This window comes from Mycetomoellerius zeteki, unplaced genomic scaffold (assembly GCF_001594055.1).
Source record: "Mycetomoellerius zeteki isolate Tzet28-1 unplaced genomic scaffold, Tzet1.0 scaffold106, whole genome shotgun sequence".
In the NCBI taxonomy this organism is placed as follows: domain Eukaryota; kingdom Metazoa; phylum Arthropoda; class Insecta; order Hymenoptera; family Formicidae; genus Mycetomoellerius; species Mycetomoellerius zeteki.
The window spans coordinates 1,730,028-1,745,795 of NW_017255975.1; the positions used below are offsets into that span (position 1 = coordinate 1,730,028).

The window sequence follows — 15,768 nt, forward strand, 5'->3', positions numbered from 1 at the left end:
CGAGCCGAACGACGAAGCGAAATGGTCCCGACGACCCGTGAAATGTCTTCGTCGGGACACGAGATAAAGCCGGCGTCATTCCCATGAGGGATTACATAACGCTCACAGGTCAGAACACGGCGAGCCTTCTAGCCTAGTCCGTGAATTAACCTTAAAGGAACACCGTGCAGCACCCTCGTGGGCGCACGCGATAATTTCATATCGATACTGACCGGTCACCTTCGTAGCCTCGTGCACCTGATCGCCGTTCAGATATTTTCGCGCTGTCGGTATCTCGCTCGGACGTGTCGATCTGTGCGCCGACTGCCATTTCCTTAGACTTGGACCACTCCGATGATGATGATGAAAGAAACGACGACGACGGTGACGACAGGGTGTAACGTGACAACGTGGTTTTTCTTATTTCTCTGTACTTTTCCGACTACCTCTTCGCTCTCTCGCGCGAACCTCGTTCTCTCTATCCGTTTCTTTTACTGTCCTTGCTGCGATTTATGGTCACGCGCACGCACGCCCTTTTGAATCGTTCGTCCGGGACGGAAAGCGACGACAACGTCCGACTTTTTCACAGGGTGGCAGACTACTTCAGCGCGCGCGAATCCTGCGGCTGCGGCCCGCACGTGCGTTTCGAACGATCTGCGGCAAAGTTCTGCTGCACGATGTGCGATTGGTTCGTCGCGGCGATTCGCGATTGGTCCGCCATAGGGATTCGCGATTGGTTCATCAGTGTTGCGCCTGCGGCGATACATTTTCATGAGCACAGGTAACAAAGTCACTAGAGAACGATTAATTTGAAAAACTCTACTTGAGATATATATATATATATTTTCTCAATATAGATGGAATCATTAGGCCTCTTCAGGAGAAAAGAAGAGGAAGAAAGATGAACTGGTGCAAAAGTTCAGACAAAAAGAACAAGGAATCGATTCTGTATCTTGAAACGAGGTGAAAATTACAAAAGTGAGCAAATTTACTAGAATACTGATAATTTCATTGGTCAACACCTAATAAATTTGCTCACTTTTGTCATTTTCACTTTGTTTGAAAATACAGAATCAACCCCCAGGCCTATTACTTACCGTTCGGCAGTAAACTCTTATACCTGTTTAGTCTATGGCCGGAATCCATAGTCTGATCTTAAGCCCAGTGTCCACGATGCTAGAAATCCGTCCGAGATCTCGGATGAAGAAAGAATTGACCAATCGCATTGATCATGTGACTAAATTGTTTAAATGTGATTGGTTAATTCTTTCTCTCTCCGAGATCTCGGACCAATTTCTAGCATCGTGGACACAAGGCTTTAGGCCGGAATCAGACTATACATTGAAGATTGAGATTGAAGATTGAAAAATTCAAATTTGACCAATCGAAACGAAAGGAGCTAAAATTTCTTTGTCCTTATGGTCAAATTTCAATCTTCAATCTTCAACCTCAATCTTCAATGCGTAGTCTGATTCCGGCCTTATATCGTTTTCGATTGGGGTGCACTCAGTGACTGCGTTCAGCAGAACGTTCGTTTTGCAACTGTTGGAAGTTTCCTTCGCGCTGATTGGATCATACTTTTAGATCTAGAAGAATGGTCCTATCTCAGCAGATAATCATAAAACGGTTGCAAAACTGTTGAGTCTGCTGAACGCAGCCAATATCAAGAGCGTGTTCAATTGACAGTGCCAATGTGCACTTGGCTAGTGTTTATTTGACCGCACGACACTCGCGTAGTGCGCACTCAGTGTGCACTAATGGTTCCTGCACACTGGACGCGGAAACGTTTGCCGCGCGGCAAAATGTGACTGCTTTACGCTAGTTCTACATTTCCTCACTACGAGCGCTCGGGAAATCTTTGCGTCGCCAATTAGTATCCGTATCAAGTTCACAATGTAAACTAGGCAATTGGCTAGTCTGGTTTGTTCGACTACGGCCATGAAAGTGAAAACAACCGAGAAGATAAACGCGATGTCTCACCAGTGTGTTATAGGCCATATGCGCATTAGTGGCTGCGTTCAGCAGAACGGTTGTTTTGCAACTGTTGGAAGTTTCCTTCGCGCTAATTGGATCATACTTTTAGATCTAGAAGAATGATCCTATCTCAGCAGACAATCATAAAACGGTTGCAAAACTGTTGAGTCTGCTGAACGCAGCCAGTGCTTCCAATCGAATTCGCCATAAGTTTCTACATCCCTTGATCCCTGGCGTTTTTAACCTAACGGTGCGCGCGGTGCGAGATATTTGTTAGCAGTATTTGCTCATGTGAAAATAAAGACTGTTGCGTTTCCAGGAATATCGGCGCGGCACGAGGAAAAATTTCTAAACGATTTAAAAGAATTGCCCGACAAGACTGCGAGTGAGGTTAGACGGCGCAAGGATGTCAGCGGAAGAACAGCCGGAGTTTCGACTGGGACCGGATCCTAATGTCACTTATCCTATCCGCGTTCAATATTGCGGAAACTGTTCGCTACCTATCGAGGTAAATCGTTACTTTTAATACTGATGTGAAAAATGCGTGCTTGATTACGATAATGAAGCAATCATAATTAGCAATCAAAATATATATATTATATATTTATAATTGAGAATTAATTATACAGCATATTTTATCTTAGAAAAAATTAATAAATGTTTCAATTCAAGTTAATTCCTCATCCCTTTCAATGAGACAATGTAACTTTCACAGAAAAAAAAGATTGATTGTCAAAGAGATTTTTATGAGATGCATTGTTACGAAAATCATTCTGTTTCTGTTCAATATTCAATAAGAAAGAAAAAAAAGAATAATTCTTGTGTCAATATACTTGTATCTATTATGGAAAAGCTACTGAAAGTTTGAATTTGGTAAAAATTTGATGATTATTGACTTACAGTACTGCGAATATTATCCGGAGTATGACAAATGCAAGCAATGGCTAGAAAGGAATCTGCCTACTGAATTTGAGAAGATAAAATTAGGTAATTATGGAGAGAATTGAATATCAACAGTTCGAGATTCTTACTGAAGGATTATCTTTTAATCAGCTACAGAGGATGGCTCTACTGAAGTCAGCACAGGAGAGGATGAGAAGAAGCGACAGAAGCGAGGTGGTAAAGGTATGCTGAAAACCAAGAAGAAAGAGGATATACCACGATTGGTAACTATCTCCAGAGCACCCAGAGGAAAGAAGAAATCTGTCACAGTTGTAACTGGCCTTAGCACTTTTGGTAATACATCAAAACAACGATCTAAAATTTAGATTCTAAATGAATTGTGAAACAAATAAAAGTTCTAATTTTGTATAATTTATTTTTTGCAGACATTGATTTGAAGGTAGCTGCAAAATTTTTTGGTAGTAAGTTTGCTTGTGGATCCAGCGTGACTGGGGACGACGAAATTGTTATACAGGGAGACGTCAAGGATGATCTGTTCGAGGTGATACCTGAAAAATGGCCACAAGTAAGTTATGGTGAAAAAAAGGAAGAAAATAAGCATATCGAATGCAAAATTTTTAATGGAAAATCCTGCTTTTTTTCAGATTGATGAAGACTCTATAGATGATCTTGGGGATCAAAAGAGATAATAAGGCTATCCATTATTACACACGCACAATAATTTAATTATACACTATTTCCAGTCATGTTTATTATATAAATAAAATGTACATACACAAAATATATTTAAACAAGTTATTTTTTAAGGTCTAAGATTAGGTTTCTTGTTCTGTGTCTTCCTCATCTTCTTGCACTTTCGCGACGATTTGAAGCACAGTTTCCACCTCTTCCTCCGATAGTCGTTCCTCGCTCTCTTCCACCATCTGTACGTAGTAATTTTTTCAGAATAGATCTATCATCGATTGAGAAACGTCGAAAGATTCGAATCTCTCTACTTCTTAATCAAGTAAAACAGACTGATCCAAGATTTGTAATTCTGGGAATTGTATTCAACTTAATGTGTATCAACATTGGAATGTATTATTTTCTTTTTTCTATTTCCATTAAGGATAAGCCTAAAATTACAAATCTTGGACAGCATTGAATTAGGATATTTATAGAATAGAAACCATACCAATTGAATCTCGAGAGGTGTAGTAGGATAAAGATTGAGAAGAGTGAGCTTCTCGCTCTTGCTCAATTTGATAGCTTCCATGGCTCTCAGAAACTCTTGAATTTTTTTTGGATTCTGCTTATTGCATGGCATGTATTCTAGATACTTGAGCGTCTGATAAGTGATGGTTGCAAGCTGATTCATCTTCTGCTTCGTATAAGAACACTTTGTATTTTGCAAGATATTTAGAACCTCATAATTACTCAAAAGGGTGTTCCAATTTCCTTTTATGCTGAAAAACCAATGATTGTGAGATATAACAATTCTTGCGAGAAGCAAAGAGATCTAATTGGTCTGATAATAACTTACACTTTCATGTTGTCTTCTTAAATTAATAGAGATTTTATAATAATGTGATCAAGTGATTGCAAATCAATACAATTTTTTCTTATGTTCTTCAATTGAAGAAGTCAATGATATTTGAATCTTGAGGTCAAAACATTTAATAATTAATATCGTTTTTTTAAATACTCAAAGTACACTGATCTTTTTTTTACTTACAGAGATCTGATTACTTTTTATTAGTACGCATTGAAATAGAAAGGAACTCTTTTTTTGAATGTGCAATTTTTGCAATGTTTCTCACACTCCAAAGAATGAAAAAAGAATCAAGAAGAATAGAAGTATACCATATTAAGAAACGACCCTCACATGGTATAGGTTATGTTCGATTGGAATCAGGCCGGAATCAGACTAGGCATTAAGGGTGAAATCACACGGTGCGGAAAAAGACTGCGGAATAGAGAATGCGTCATTGAAGCAACCAATACCGGCCTAAAGTATCGCAATCTCGCATTCATTTTGACGCAAACGCCATTTCAAATTTATGCATTTGTATATACGTACTTTATTTGTGAAAATGAAGCCGTCATGTAAATCAATGTTTTTGAATTGTAATTATTAAAGTTTATTTATGACCAAAAAGAATATGTACAAATGCTTAATTTATGTGTTCTTTAATTTACGGATTTATTTGCTGTAGTTTAGTGCATGAAAGTGCACGAAGGGACATGTAAGTATATTTTAAAAGATGAACCACCAATCACCATGCTTGAAATCGTGTATTATGTGCATTTCGGCCATTTTGACGCAACATTTCCTGAAATCAATTGCTGTATTTGAAGAAATCTACCTTTACTGATTTGCAAGCCTTCTATTCTTCTTTTATTCTTTGCTCACACTCCTACATGTTCTCGCAGTATATTTAATAGCGTTTTCGACTCGTCCGGGTTTGCACCAACCTGGATGGGATTAATAGCATTTTGTGCTCTCCTATTGATAGAGCGTGTAACGTCAACTAATAGGAAAGATTAATCCAACCCAGGTTGGTGCAAACCCGATCGGGCCGAAAACGCTACAAATATAAACCTGTTCTTTTTGGCTAAACTTTCGTACTCTAGTTCATCTTTCTTCTTTTTCTTTCTTTCTGAAGAGAAAAGGAAGAAAGATGAACTAGTGCAAAAGTTCACCTAAAAAGAACAGTTTTTATGTTTACATTTGCACCTGTTCCACTCGAGTGCAGTGACTCGTTCTTCGTTGATCTCTCCACAATTCCACATCTTTTTTCTTTTTCTCTCTAAGGACCAATTGTATGTATGCACTACATCCATGAGCATAAATCTGTTTTAAAACGAGATAAATATATATTCGGGTATTAAGCCTTATGTCCACGATGCTAGAAATTGGTCTGAGATCTCGGAGAGAGAAAGAATTAACCAATCACATTTAAATAATTTAGTCACATGATCAATGCGATTGGTCAATTCTTTCTTCATCCGAGATCTCGGACGGATTTCTAGCATCGTGGATACTGGGCTTTAGGCCAATATTACATGCGTCCGTTTTTGTCGTACGAGAAATTTTTCAAGCGTATTAATTGGCTGCAAAACAGAAAGGATCTCGGACCTCTTTGTCCTATAGCCAATCAACAGGCTTGAAAAATTTGTCGCACGACAAAAAACGGACGCACGTAATATTGGCCTTAGAGAAAGAAAAAGCGAAGATTCTGGGTTTAAAAAATACAAACAGCACGAACAGATCTCATATCAGAATATAAAAAGCGAGATAAAAAGTGTGACTACGATCATAAAAAGAGGAGGCAGGAGCCACTAACCAATAAGAAAAGATCTTAAAAAGAAGATTGAGAAATTCGTATTTGCACGTAACTGTGCCAGATATTTAAAAAAAAAAAAAAAATACGTTGCACGCATTTGTTTTTATAACAAGTACATGAAAACAATAGGAAAAAATAGAAAAAAAAATTGTGACCCCGACGTGATTTGAACACGCAACCTTCTGATCTGGAGTCAGACGCGCTACCGTTGCGCCACGGAGTCATGTGGTAGTGACACTCGAATTGCGCTCACTTCAGGCCACTGAACTCAATAACGTAGCCTAGATGCTCACTGCGCTTGCGCAGGCGCTTTCTCCATAATTTTCACCCTATTTCTCTCTTTCTTTAATCGGATGGATTTTTCATTTTTTTTCTCCTTTGTTTTTCCGTAAAACGTCAAAGGCGTGCTTATCTTCGATCGAAGTGAAGAAACAGAAGAAAAAGTTTCAGATAATTCCAGAATCGCACGGCGGATCGTGCCAAACGAGCGAATCCATTTTGCCGCCATTTTGCTCGCACAACTCGCGTCAAAGCACGTCAGAGGAGACGATTTCGCGGACGATTTCGCGTCTCGCGAAGTAATTCAAAGACGCGCGATTTCGCGGCGACCTGGGGAGTCGTCTGCATCGTATGAGTCGGGTGAGTTTCGCGCACGATCGAGTATTATCGCACCAGCTCGAGTTCATCGTTCGGACGATTCCGTTGGTCGAGCGGGATTTTGAATTCAGGACGCCTCTTCGGCGTGATGCGATGGCGGATGCTGGAAATATAGGAATCTGATAGTGATCTAGATCTGTCGTTCACCTGGCTCGATCGCAATATTTGGCGCGGAAACGTCGAGCACAGCGGGAAACGTAATTGGAGTGATTTTGTAGTATTCTGGAGAAAGTGAGGTTAGAGGTTCGCCAGGATAGGATTCTGTAATTCTTTCGGCTAACATCGCGCGAGTGCTAGCTCGCGTTTTAACAGTGCCGCAGCATGAGAGGGTAATTCATTTGATATCGTGACCTGGTGAACGAACTTATATTGACAATTCGAGCGGCAGATCGACAATGTTGTCGACAGACTAACCTCGAAACGCAGCGCGAGGTTACGACGCAGGCTGGAGAATTGTAGATAGAAGAAACCGTCTGGATGGCCAACGACTCCCCGGCGAAGAGGCACACCTCCGGTGAGGTCGACATGGAGGTCGACGAGCAGAACAAGGAGTACGACACGGATGAGGAGGGTGGCCTGAGGGTAGACGACGAGATATACATCCCACCGCCTTTGAAAAACTTTAACGAGATTGATGATACTGGATCCAGGCTCATGATCGCCAAGATCGTCAACGAGAACTTCAAGAGCTACGCTGGCATGCATATAATTGGTCCCTTTCAAAAGGTAAACACCGGTGTGTGTATCCAATTCTTATACTTGGTTCCATAAATATAAAAACTACTTTAATCTTATAACTCTAATTAATTAGAGTTAGAGAAAGATAAGTAGTAAGTTAAATTCTTAGAATTGGAAAAATGTAAGTTAAACCGAAATTATGTTAATCTGTCATTTGTAGAACCAGGTCTTAATAATGAATTCAATTGCACTCATATTGCATTGGATTAGTACACATTAAAAACTGCTTTATGTAAATTATCTAAATACAGTGATACAATAACTTTGCCAATAAAATTTGTATATATTCTGTTAAATAATATGACAATATCATATAAATATTTAATCATTTAAAATTTATGTTATACAATAGCTATGTGATTAAGGTCCAATTGCACCATTGTTACTTTGATTTTAAGCAAGGCTTAAAACTCTGTTTCTATTTCTTTTGCTTTCAAACAAGACCGAGAGAGTTTTAAATCTTGCTTAAAGTCAAAGCAATATTGGGGCAATTCGGCCTTATGGGTTATCTCCATTACTAGATCCATTACTAGAATGCCAATGTTTTGTAAACATTGCAGTTTATTTCATCATATGCTTTTACGGCTGTGTTCCAAAATTTACTGTCAATGCTAAAAATGTATAATACACGTAACGTAAACTATAGATTTTTAGCACTGGCATATTGAATTTTGGAACACGACCTATATTTAACTTGGCCAATTTTATGTACAGCAGCCTTTAGCATGCACTAATTTAATATAATGCAAGTGGACTGAATTTGTTATAAGTATTATCAGAGCTGTTTATCAAAGCTGTGTACACTTTTAGACCTTGAAGCTAAATAGATAGCTAAATAGATGTTTGATATTTGGGACAAGTGAGGAAGTTTTATTCTTGCAGTCTAGTGCAAGAATAAACAACAGACTTAAAGTTTCTTTCCTTCAGAGTTTCTCGGCAATTGTGGGTCCCAATGGCAGTGGCAAGAGCAATGTAATAGACTCTATGTTGTTTGTGTTCGGCTATCGTGCTAGCAAGATTAGATCGAAGAAGATCTCTGTCTTGATACACAATTCCAGCGAGCATCCGAATGTGAACAGTTGCACCGTTTCCATACATTTCCAAAGAATTATCGATAAGGTAATGATATCAATGACATAGTTTAATGTATAAGTACAAGTGTGACAATTCCATTTCTGCTAGTAATTAATAAGAATACTAAGCTAATTAATTTTAAGCCTGGTGAAGACTATGCTGTTGTTCCGGACAGCAAATTTGTCATATCTAGAACAGCATTCAAGGATAGTTCATCATATTATGAGCTTAATAAGAAGAAAGTACAATTTAAAGAGATTGCCAAACTCTTGAGGTATCATGGAGTTGATTTGGATCACAATCGTTTTTTGATATTACAGGTAGAATCATGGAATGTTTTATTATTGATAGAATCTAGAAATAGATTTAATTCTAAAAGATTTGAAAAAATTATATATAAACACATGTAATCTATTTGATCTTATTTTCGTATCATTTTTTGAATAATTTTTTTGATAAATCAAACTTTATGTAGTTAATTTTTCTCTGAGTCAATATAACTTTATATATATATATATATATTTGTTGACTATTTCTTAAACACATTTAATATTTTGAATTTTTCTAGTGTTAATATTCTTTTTTTGAAAGAATACCAAAATATTTACAAAAACTTAGTTTATTTCAAAAGTTAATACATATTAAATTATACATTTAAAATCAATTCATTATATAGGGTCTCACAACTACCACATTTTCTGTTAAGAATGTATTCTTGAAGTAATTTTGAGACGAAAATTCTAATACAAAAATGTCGAGGCTACAACAGTTTTTAAATTATAATTGGTTAAAAATAGTGTGTAATTCGAAAACTATTATAGCCTCAACGTTTTCGTCTTAGAATATTCAAAAGAATCCAAAAATAATAATAGAGGCTATAAAAATAAAATGGTTTTTAACTTATAAGCATTTAAAGTTAGCTTATTAAAAAAATTATTGTAGTCTCGCCATTTTCGTATTAGGACTTTTGTCTCAAAATTATCTCAAGAATACGTCCTTAAGAGGAAATGCGGTAGTTGTGAGACATCCTGTATATTAAATACAATGTACATATATTAAATACATTCAAAATCAATACATATTTATTACATTTCTATCAATACATATTTATTAAATTCTATATCGGTAAAAAGTTGCATGAGAATTGCTTTCTTTAGGGTGAAGTAGAACAAATTGCACTAATGAAACCAAAGGCTCAAAATGAAAACGATACTGGAATGTTAGAATTTCTGGAAGATATTATAGGCACGTCTCGTTATAAAGAACCCTTGGAGAAATTATTGAATAAGGTTGAAGAATTAACAGAACGTAAAATAGAGAAGCTGCATCGTCTCAGAGTTGTGCAAAAGGAGAAAGAGGCCTTGGAGGAGCCTATGGAAGAGGCAGTACAGTACTTAAAGACAGAGAATTCAATAATCAGTCTGCAGCATCAAATTTATCATTGCAAAAGGTGAGTTGTCTATGAAGATAGTTTTATTATTTGACTAAATCTGAAGATATTCGAAATATTATATTACCTCAGCTAACTATTGAAAATTACGAAATATTTCTATCAGATCTGAAGCAATGAAAAAACTTGTTGAGTGCGAAGCGACGAATGATAGTATTACCAAGGAATATACTACATTGACAGACGAAATGATCAGTGTTGGCAAACAGAAGGAGGAAAAAATCAAGACTATTAAGGAGAAGAGCAAGAAGTGGGACGCTTTGCAACGGCAGAAGGATGAAGCCACGGCGAGGTTCGACGAAATACGCAAGCAGGATGAGTCGCTGCACGCCGAACTAGTAGAGACAAATAAACGACGGAAAGCTAATATAGCATCTAGCAAAACGGTAATTCTTCACTTTATTATCTTACCAAAAAACATTGAATTTACATATAAATTGTAAGTATTATACTTTATTATATACATTTTTGTTTGTATTAAATTATATATTTGGCAATTTATGCAATGATCACAGGAGAAAAGTAAATTGGAAGAACTACTGAAGGTACCAGAGAAAAACGCCAAGGATATTGAGGAATGCGAGCATCTGATCGAGACGCAAGCGGCCAATAAAGAAAAGGAAGAGACTGCGTTGGCAACTTTGATGTCGAATTTACGGGAAAAGACAGAGCCGTTGCTAAATGAGCGATCCAAGTTGGAGAAAAAGCTGATATCTCTTAGGAAAGATGTGGATCAAGCGAAAGCGGCGTACGATATCGCGCGGTCAGAGTTGGAACTTTGTACATCAGTGGAGAAAATCGAGAAAGAGAAATTGGAAAATCTCCGAGAGTCTTTGGAAAAAACTGCGAGTACTCTCAAAGAGCGACAAAAGCAACTGGCATTATTTGAGACGAAAATCCCGGCAACCGAGCGCAGTTTGAAGCAGGCACAGAGTGAACTAAATGAAGCAAAGGCACTCGAGATCGAGAAAACCACTCAGCTGCAGAAGATGCGAATCACTTTTGAGGAACAGCGTTCTGCCATGCAGGCCAGTAGGTCACGAAACCACGTCTTAGACTCATTGATGAGAGAAAAGCGTGAGGGACGATTACCTGGAATATTTGGGAGACTGGTGAGTGTGAGATTTTCCGAAATGCGAAACAAAACAGCGTTGCATTGGTTGTTAACCCTGATCAATATTCGCAGATTGAGTGGACTTGGAGTGGACATTTTCAATTACGCGCGCCGCGCGCGCGCGCGCGTTGTGAAAAATTCTTTTAATAATGTTTTTCACAACTTTATGTATTTTTAAGTTACATAATCTTATTCTCCGGATTTTGACCTTCAACAAAATGAAAAAAAAAATTATTCAATTACATTAACTTTAAATAAAGATACATTAATTTGAAGTACACTGGATCTGCGAATACTAAAATTTTCTTTTGCTTGAGATAGCATTTTGTAAGAATTTGTTTCTGTAGGGCGATTTGGGCGCCATTAATGCCAAATACGATGTCGCTGTATCGACAGCATGCGGTCCATTGGATGACATTGTTGTGGACACTGTAACCACTGCACAGGCATGCATCACCTATCTGCGACAACATAATATAGGACGCGCTACATTTATAGCTTTAGAAAAACAGCAGCGATTCCAAAGCAAGATCAATCAGAGGATCCAAACACCGGAGAACGTACATCGACTGTTTGATCTGATTAAAGTGGAAGATGAGCGAGTGCTGCCAGCGTTCTATTATGGTCTACAAGACACTTTGGTAGCGCAGGATTTGGATCAGGCAACACGTATCGCTTATGGTAGGACACGGTTTCGCGTGGTAACATTGAAAGGCGAACTGATCGAGCTGTCGGGTACGATGAGTGGTGGTGGTTGCACAGTATTCCGAGGTCGGATGGGACAGAAGGTGGTGAGAAATGAGCCGTCGAACGCTGATATTGAAAAATTACAATCACAGCTGGATACTGTGTTTGAAGAGTGCAATAAGCTGAGAATGAAGCAGAAACCTCTAGGAGAACAGGTCCACGTGTTAACATCCGGTTTGAGGGATATGAAAGTTGATAGGCAGAAATTCAGTATCGAGGTACAGGCTCTGAGCGAGCAGGAGCCATCGTTGCGAGCGCAGCTGAAGGCGCAGGAAAAAACTGCCGCCAACGCTGTGGCAGATCCACAGAAAGTTACGCAACTGCAGGAAGCGGTGGACGCGGCGAAATTGCATCTGGACGAAGTCAAAGAGAATTCCGCTTCGGTAGAAAAAGAGGTGGAACGTATCAACAAGAAGATAGATGATATCTCCGGCAGTCGGGTGCGGGATCAGCAGACGAAAATTGCGCAACTGAATAAATCGATAGATAAAACCAAGGCGGAGATATATCGTCTGCAGGTGGCTATTAAGACTGCCGAGAGAAACGTCAAGAAGACCGAGAAGCATATAGAAACGCTGGAAAGCGATGTATCCACCTGCGAGCAGAGGCTAAGGGACATTCAAAAGAAAAAATCCGAACTTGAGGAACATGCTAAAGTAATTCTGGATGAATTGAAGGGACTCAACGAGGCATTGATAGAGCGGGACGACGCCACATCGTCTTTGAAGGACGAGTTGAACGAACTACAGGCGCGCGAGGACAAAATGAAGGCGATGAAGATCGATGTGGAGCAGAAATTACAAGAGAATAAGAAATCGTTAAAGGAGCTCCAGCAAATGATCCCCGCGTACAACCGGGACATAAAGACTCTGAAACTACATCAGATTCCCCATGAGGCTTTAGAGCCGCTTAAGGATCTGACTGAGGAGGAGATCGATCAATTGGACATGAAGATGTTGCTGCAGAATTTGGTGAGGACGAAAAAAAAGCTACCCGAGCAGATACCCAACATGCAAATCATTGCGGACTACGAGGAGAAAGACACGCTGTATATGAGCCGTGCCGCTGATCTGGAAGAGACGATATCGATACGTAACAAGATGCGCGACATCTATGAGACTGCTCGGCGACGCAGGATCCAGGAGTTCCTGCACGGTTTCAGTCTGATCACTACCAAGTTGAAAGAGATGTATCAGATGATTACGCTCGGCGGCGATGCAGAGCTGGAACTGGTGGATTCGTTAGATCCGTTAAGCGAGGGTATTGTATTTAGTGTGCGTCCGCCCAAGAAATCGTGGAAGAGCATCGATAAACTCAGTGGCGGTGAGAAGACTCTAAGTTCGTTGGCGCTGGTTTTCGCCCTCCATCATTACAAACCCACGCCTGTGTACTTTATGGATGAGATCGATGCAGCGCTCGACTTCAAGAACGTCTCCATTGTTGGTAACTACATTAAAGAGCGCACGAAGAATGCACAGTTCATCGTCATTTCGTTACGCTCGAATATGTTTGAACTGGCCGACTCTCTGGTGGGCATCTACAAGACGTTTAACTGCTCTAAAAGTGTGACTCTCCGACTATCCTGCTATTACGAAAATAATGGTATCGTACCGCCCACGCAGCTTACCTCTAAGACTTACGCGTCCCAGGCCTCGCAGAAATCGCGACTGCCCTTGTCACAACACACTCAAACGAATTCGCGCAAAGAGAATACCGCACCCGCGAAGGATAATAATGCGAAAGAAACATTATTGAACGGGAAAGAAACGCCTGCGAAGAACAATAATGTGAAAAAAACATCATTAAACGGGAAAGAAACACCACTCGCGAAGAACAATAATACGAAAGAAACGTCATTAAATAACGAAGAAACGTCGCTCACGAAGAACAATAACGCGAAGGAAACATCATCAGATGCAAAGATAAACACAAAAAAGAATAACGCAAAGGAGACACCGAATGGAAAGCGGCAGAAAGTTGATCGACTAGGGTGAGTACTGAAGTTATTATTTCTTAAGATTCCAGAGACTCCTTTTATTGTAATTATATTACGGAAAGTGAAAAATTATATAATTTTCTAATTATACGAAATAAATTTATTTTTTGCGTGTTACATGATAAATACGGAAGTTATCTTTCAATGGCCGCGTTCAACGGAGAAAGCGGCTTTGCAAATTCTTCAATACGATTGGTTCTTGCTTTTGGTTCCTTATGGATCTAAATATATAAACCAATCATAATGAAGAATTTTACAACAGTTGCAAAGCCGCTTTCTCTGTTGAACGCAGCCATTGAGTAAATTACTGATGAATGATTACTGTACATTTTGGAAAAAAAGCAATGTATTTTCTATTGTTTAACAATAGCTCGATTGAGTTAGCGAATGAAAAATTGTTTTTTTTTTACAATTAAAAGAGATTAGATATAAATTATCTTAAGTACTCATCACGTGAAATAATTTTTCTTTTGATCGATTCTTTGCTTTAATTAAGATTACCTAATTGTATATTACATTTATTGTTAATGCAGAATATATCGTAACTTGTTGTCGAAGTACAGCAAAATATTAAAAAAATTCAAAGATGTTGAATAAAAAAAGACTTATGTTGCATTTAATACAATAATTTAAGAAATAAACATCTTAGGCACGCTACATCCACGCGACGTTGAAAAGACTCTTGCTCCGGCAATAAAAATAATATAATAAAATATATTAATTTTGTGTAGTAGCGAAAGAGTTGAAGCGATTTTATTATCATCGTAAATTTCGCACCGAAATTCATTGTTGCATCGTTAATTGTTTCAGTCTTCCGGAATTGGCGGTATGCCTAACACCAACACGGCACTCTTCCAGGCTCGTGAAGAAAAGCATGGAAAGGGAAGAGAACCAGGGACCCGCTAGAAAAAAGCAAAAGTCGAAGTAACGTGGCGCTTCCAGAATCAAAAGATATGTGAAGAAGCCGCTGATGCGATTAAAAACCGACTTGATACCGGGAATTAGTATAAATATCTATTATAAATTAAATACTATTATATTTTTGCACAGTAAATTGCAAAATATGATTTATTTTGCATTCTCATAGCCTTTTTAACGTTGGCTAAGGATGTGAAGTAATGTACCATAACTTACTATGTAGAAAGTTATCATAAAGTTATAACTGATAAAATAAAAAATAGTCGATATAATTTTATTTTTAAATTTAGTGTTATACACGCGAATGTTCTCAGTTCTGTCGAACGATTTAAGATTTTGTGTAAGATATTGGGAACGCTTGTGTAACAGAGTAAGATACAAGATCTGCTTCTCTTATCTGTTATTTCTTACATTTCATCTTTTTTTATTCCTAAATCAGAATCAGATACGTGTATGTATTTCATTTTGAATATAAATCTAGCAACTTGATTTAGTTAAGAGAAGCGGATCTATAATAAGTGCAAAATGCAATATTTTTATATGTTTGTACAAGTCATCAGAAACTATATTAAAATTACTATTAAAACAGGAATTGAAATGCTTCACGTCTAATTTTACTGTCGGATAGTCCTAGTACGTAGATCCTTATTTACTCATAATTATTCATCATAATTAGGGAATTAATTTTTAATTGTAAAGATTATTTGCGTGTGTTTGCCGAGCTTTTCTTTTCAGACATTCGGATGTTCACTCGAAGTAGTTGCGATTATGCTAATATTACAGATGAACGAGCAATTCGGAGCACTTGAAAATTTGGAAAAAGTGGCTTAAGGCTGACGTTCGCTTTGTCGTGAAACAATTTCCTTCAGATTTGTTTTGTACTCTGCTGAAC

General features: G+C 38.2%; 3 protein-coding genes and 1 non-coding gene across 4 annotated transcripts; 2 read left to right on the forward strand and 2 right to left on the reverse strand.

Moving 5' to 3' along the window:
- The first annotated feature begins 2,189 nt into the window (after positions 1 to 2,189).
- Positions 2,190 to 3,630, forward strand: DENR (density-regulated protein). The gene is made up of 5 exons (XM_018450738.1): positions 2,190 to 2,461; positions 2,856 to 2,940; positions 3,007 to 3,189; positions 3,282 to 3,421; positions 3,501 to 3,630. The coding sequence occupies exons 1-5, from the start codon at positions 2,360 to 2,362 to the stop codon at positions 3,543 to 3,545; spliced, it is 555 nt and encodes a 184-aa protein (XP_018306240.1). The 5' UTR covers positions 2,190 to 2,359; the 3' UTR covers positions 3,546 to 3,630.
- On the reverse strand, positions 3,598 to 4,469 carry crcp (CGRP receptor component). Its single transcript, XM_018450750.1, has 3 exons — positions 4,379 to 4,469; positions 4,031 to 4,301; positions 3,598 to 3,779 (listed from the first exon to the last, which is right to left on the reverse strand). The coding sequence occupies exons 1-3, from the start codon at positions 4,384 to 4,386 to the stop codon at positions 3,672 to 3,674; spliced, it is 387 nt and encodes a 128-aa protein (XP_018306252.1). The 5' UTR covers positions 4,387 to 4,469; the 3' UTR covers positions 3,598 to 3,671.
- Positions 4,470 to 6,333: 1,864 nt separating this feature from the next.
- On the reverse strand, positions 6,334 to 6,405 carry TRNAW-CCA (transfer RNA tryptophan (anticodon CCA)). The gene has a single exon. It is a non-coding gene; the product is annotated as a tRNA-Trp (tRNA).
- Positions 6,406 to 6,583: 178 nt separating this feature from the next.
- On the forward strand, positions 6,584 to 14,952 carry glu (structural maintenance of chromosomes 4-like protein gluon). The gene is made up of 8 exons (XM_018450727.1): positions 6,584 to 7,565; positions 8,505 to 8,696; positions 8,795 to 8,971; positions 9,809 to 10,101; positions 10,208 to 10,487; positions 10,617 to 11,213; positions 11,563 to 13,952; positions 14,769 to 14,952. The coding sequence occupies exons 1-8, from the start codon at positions 7,317 to 7,319 to the stop codon at positions 14,884 to 14,886; spliced, it is 4,296 nt and encodes a 1,431-aa protein (XP_018306229.1). The 5' UTR covers positions 6,584 to 7,316; the 3' UTR covers positions 14,887 to 14,952.
- Positions 14,953 to 15,768: the final 816 nt, after the last annotated feature.

Bases quoted from the DNA above. Each gene is read 5' to 3' on its own strand.
- DENR (XM_018450738.1), top strand. From the start codon at position 2,360: ATGTCAGCGGAAGAACAGCCGGAGTTTCGACTGGGACCGGATCCTAAT. The intron at 2,941-3,006 runs GTAATTATGGAG...TCTTTTAATCAG, and splicing joins ATTTGAGAAGATAAAATTAG to CTACAGAGGATGGCTCTACT. The intron at 3,422-3,500 runs GTAAGTTATGGT...GCTTTTTTTCAG, and splicing joins TACCTGAAAAATGGCCACAA to ATTGATGAAGACTCTATAGA.
- crcp (XM_018450750.1), bottom strand. The intron at 3,780-4,030 runs GTATGGTTTCTA...TACTACGTACAG, and splicing joins CACCTCTCGAGATTCAATTG to ATGGTGGAAGAGAGCGAGGA.
- glu (XM_018450727.1), top strand. From the start codon at position 7,317: ATGGCCAACGACTCCCCGGCGAAGAGGCACACCTCCGGTGAGGTCGAC. The intron at 10,488-10,616 runs GTAATTCTTCAC...CAATGATCACAG, and splicing joins ATATAGCATCTAGCAAAACG to GAGAAAAGTAAATTGGAAGA. The intron at 11,214-11,562 runs GTGAGTGTGAGA...TTGTTTCTGTAG, and splicing joins CTGGAATATTTGGGAGACTG to GGCGATTTGGGCGCCATTAA.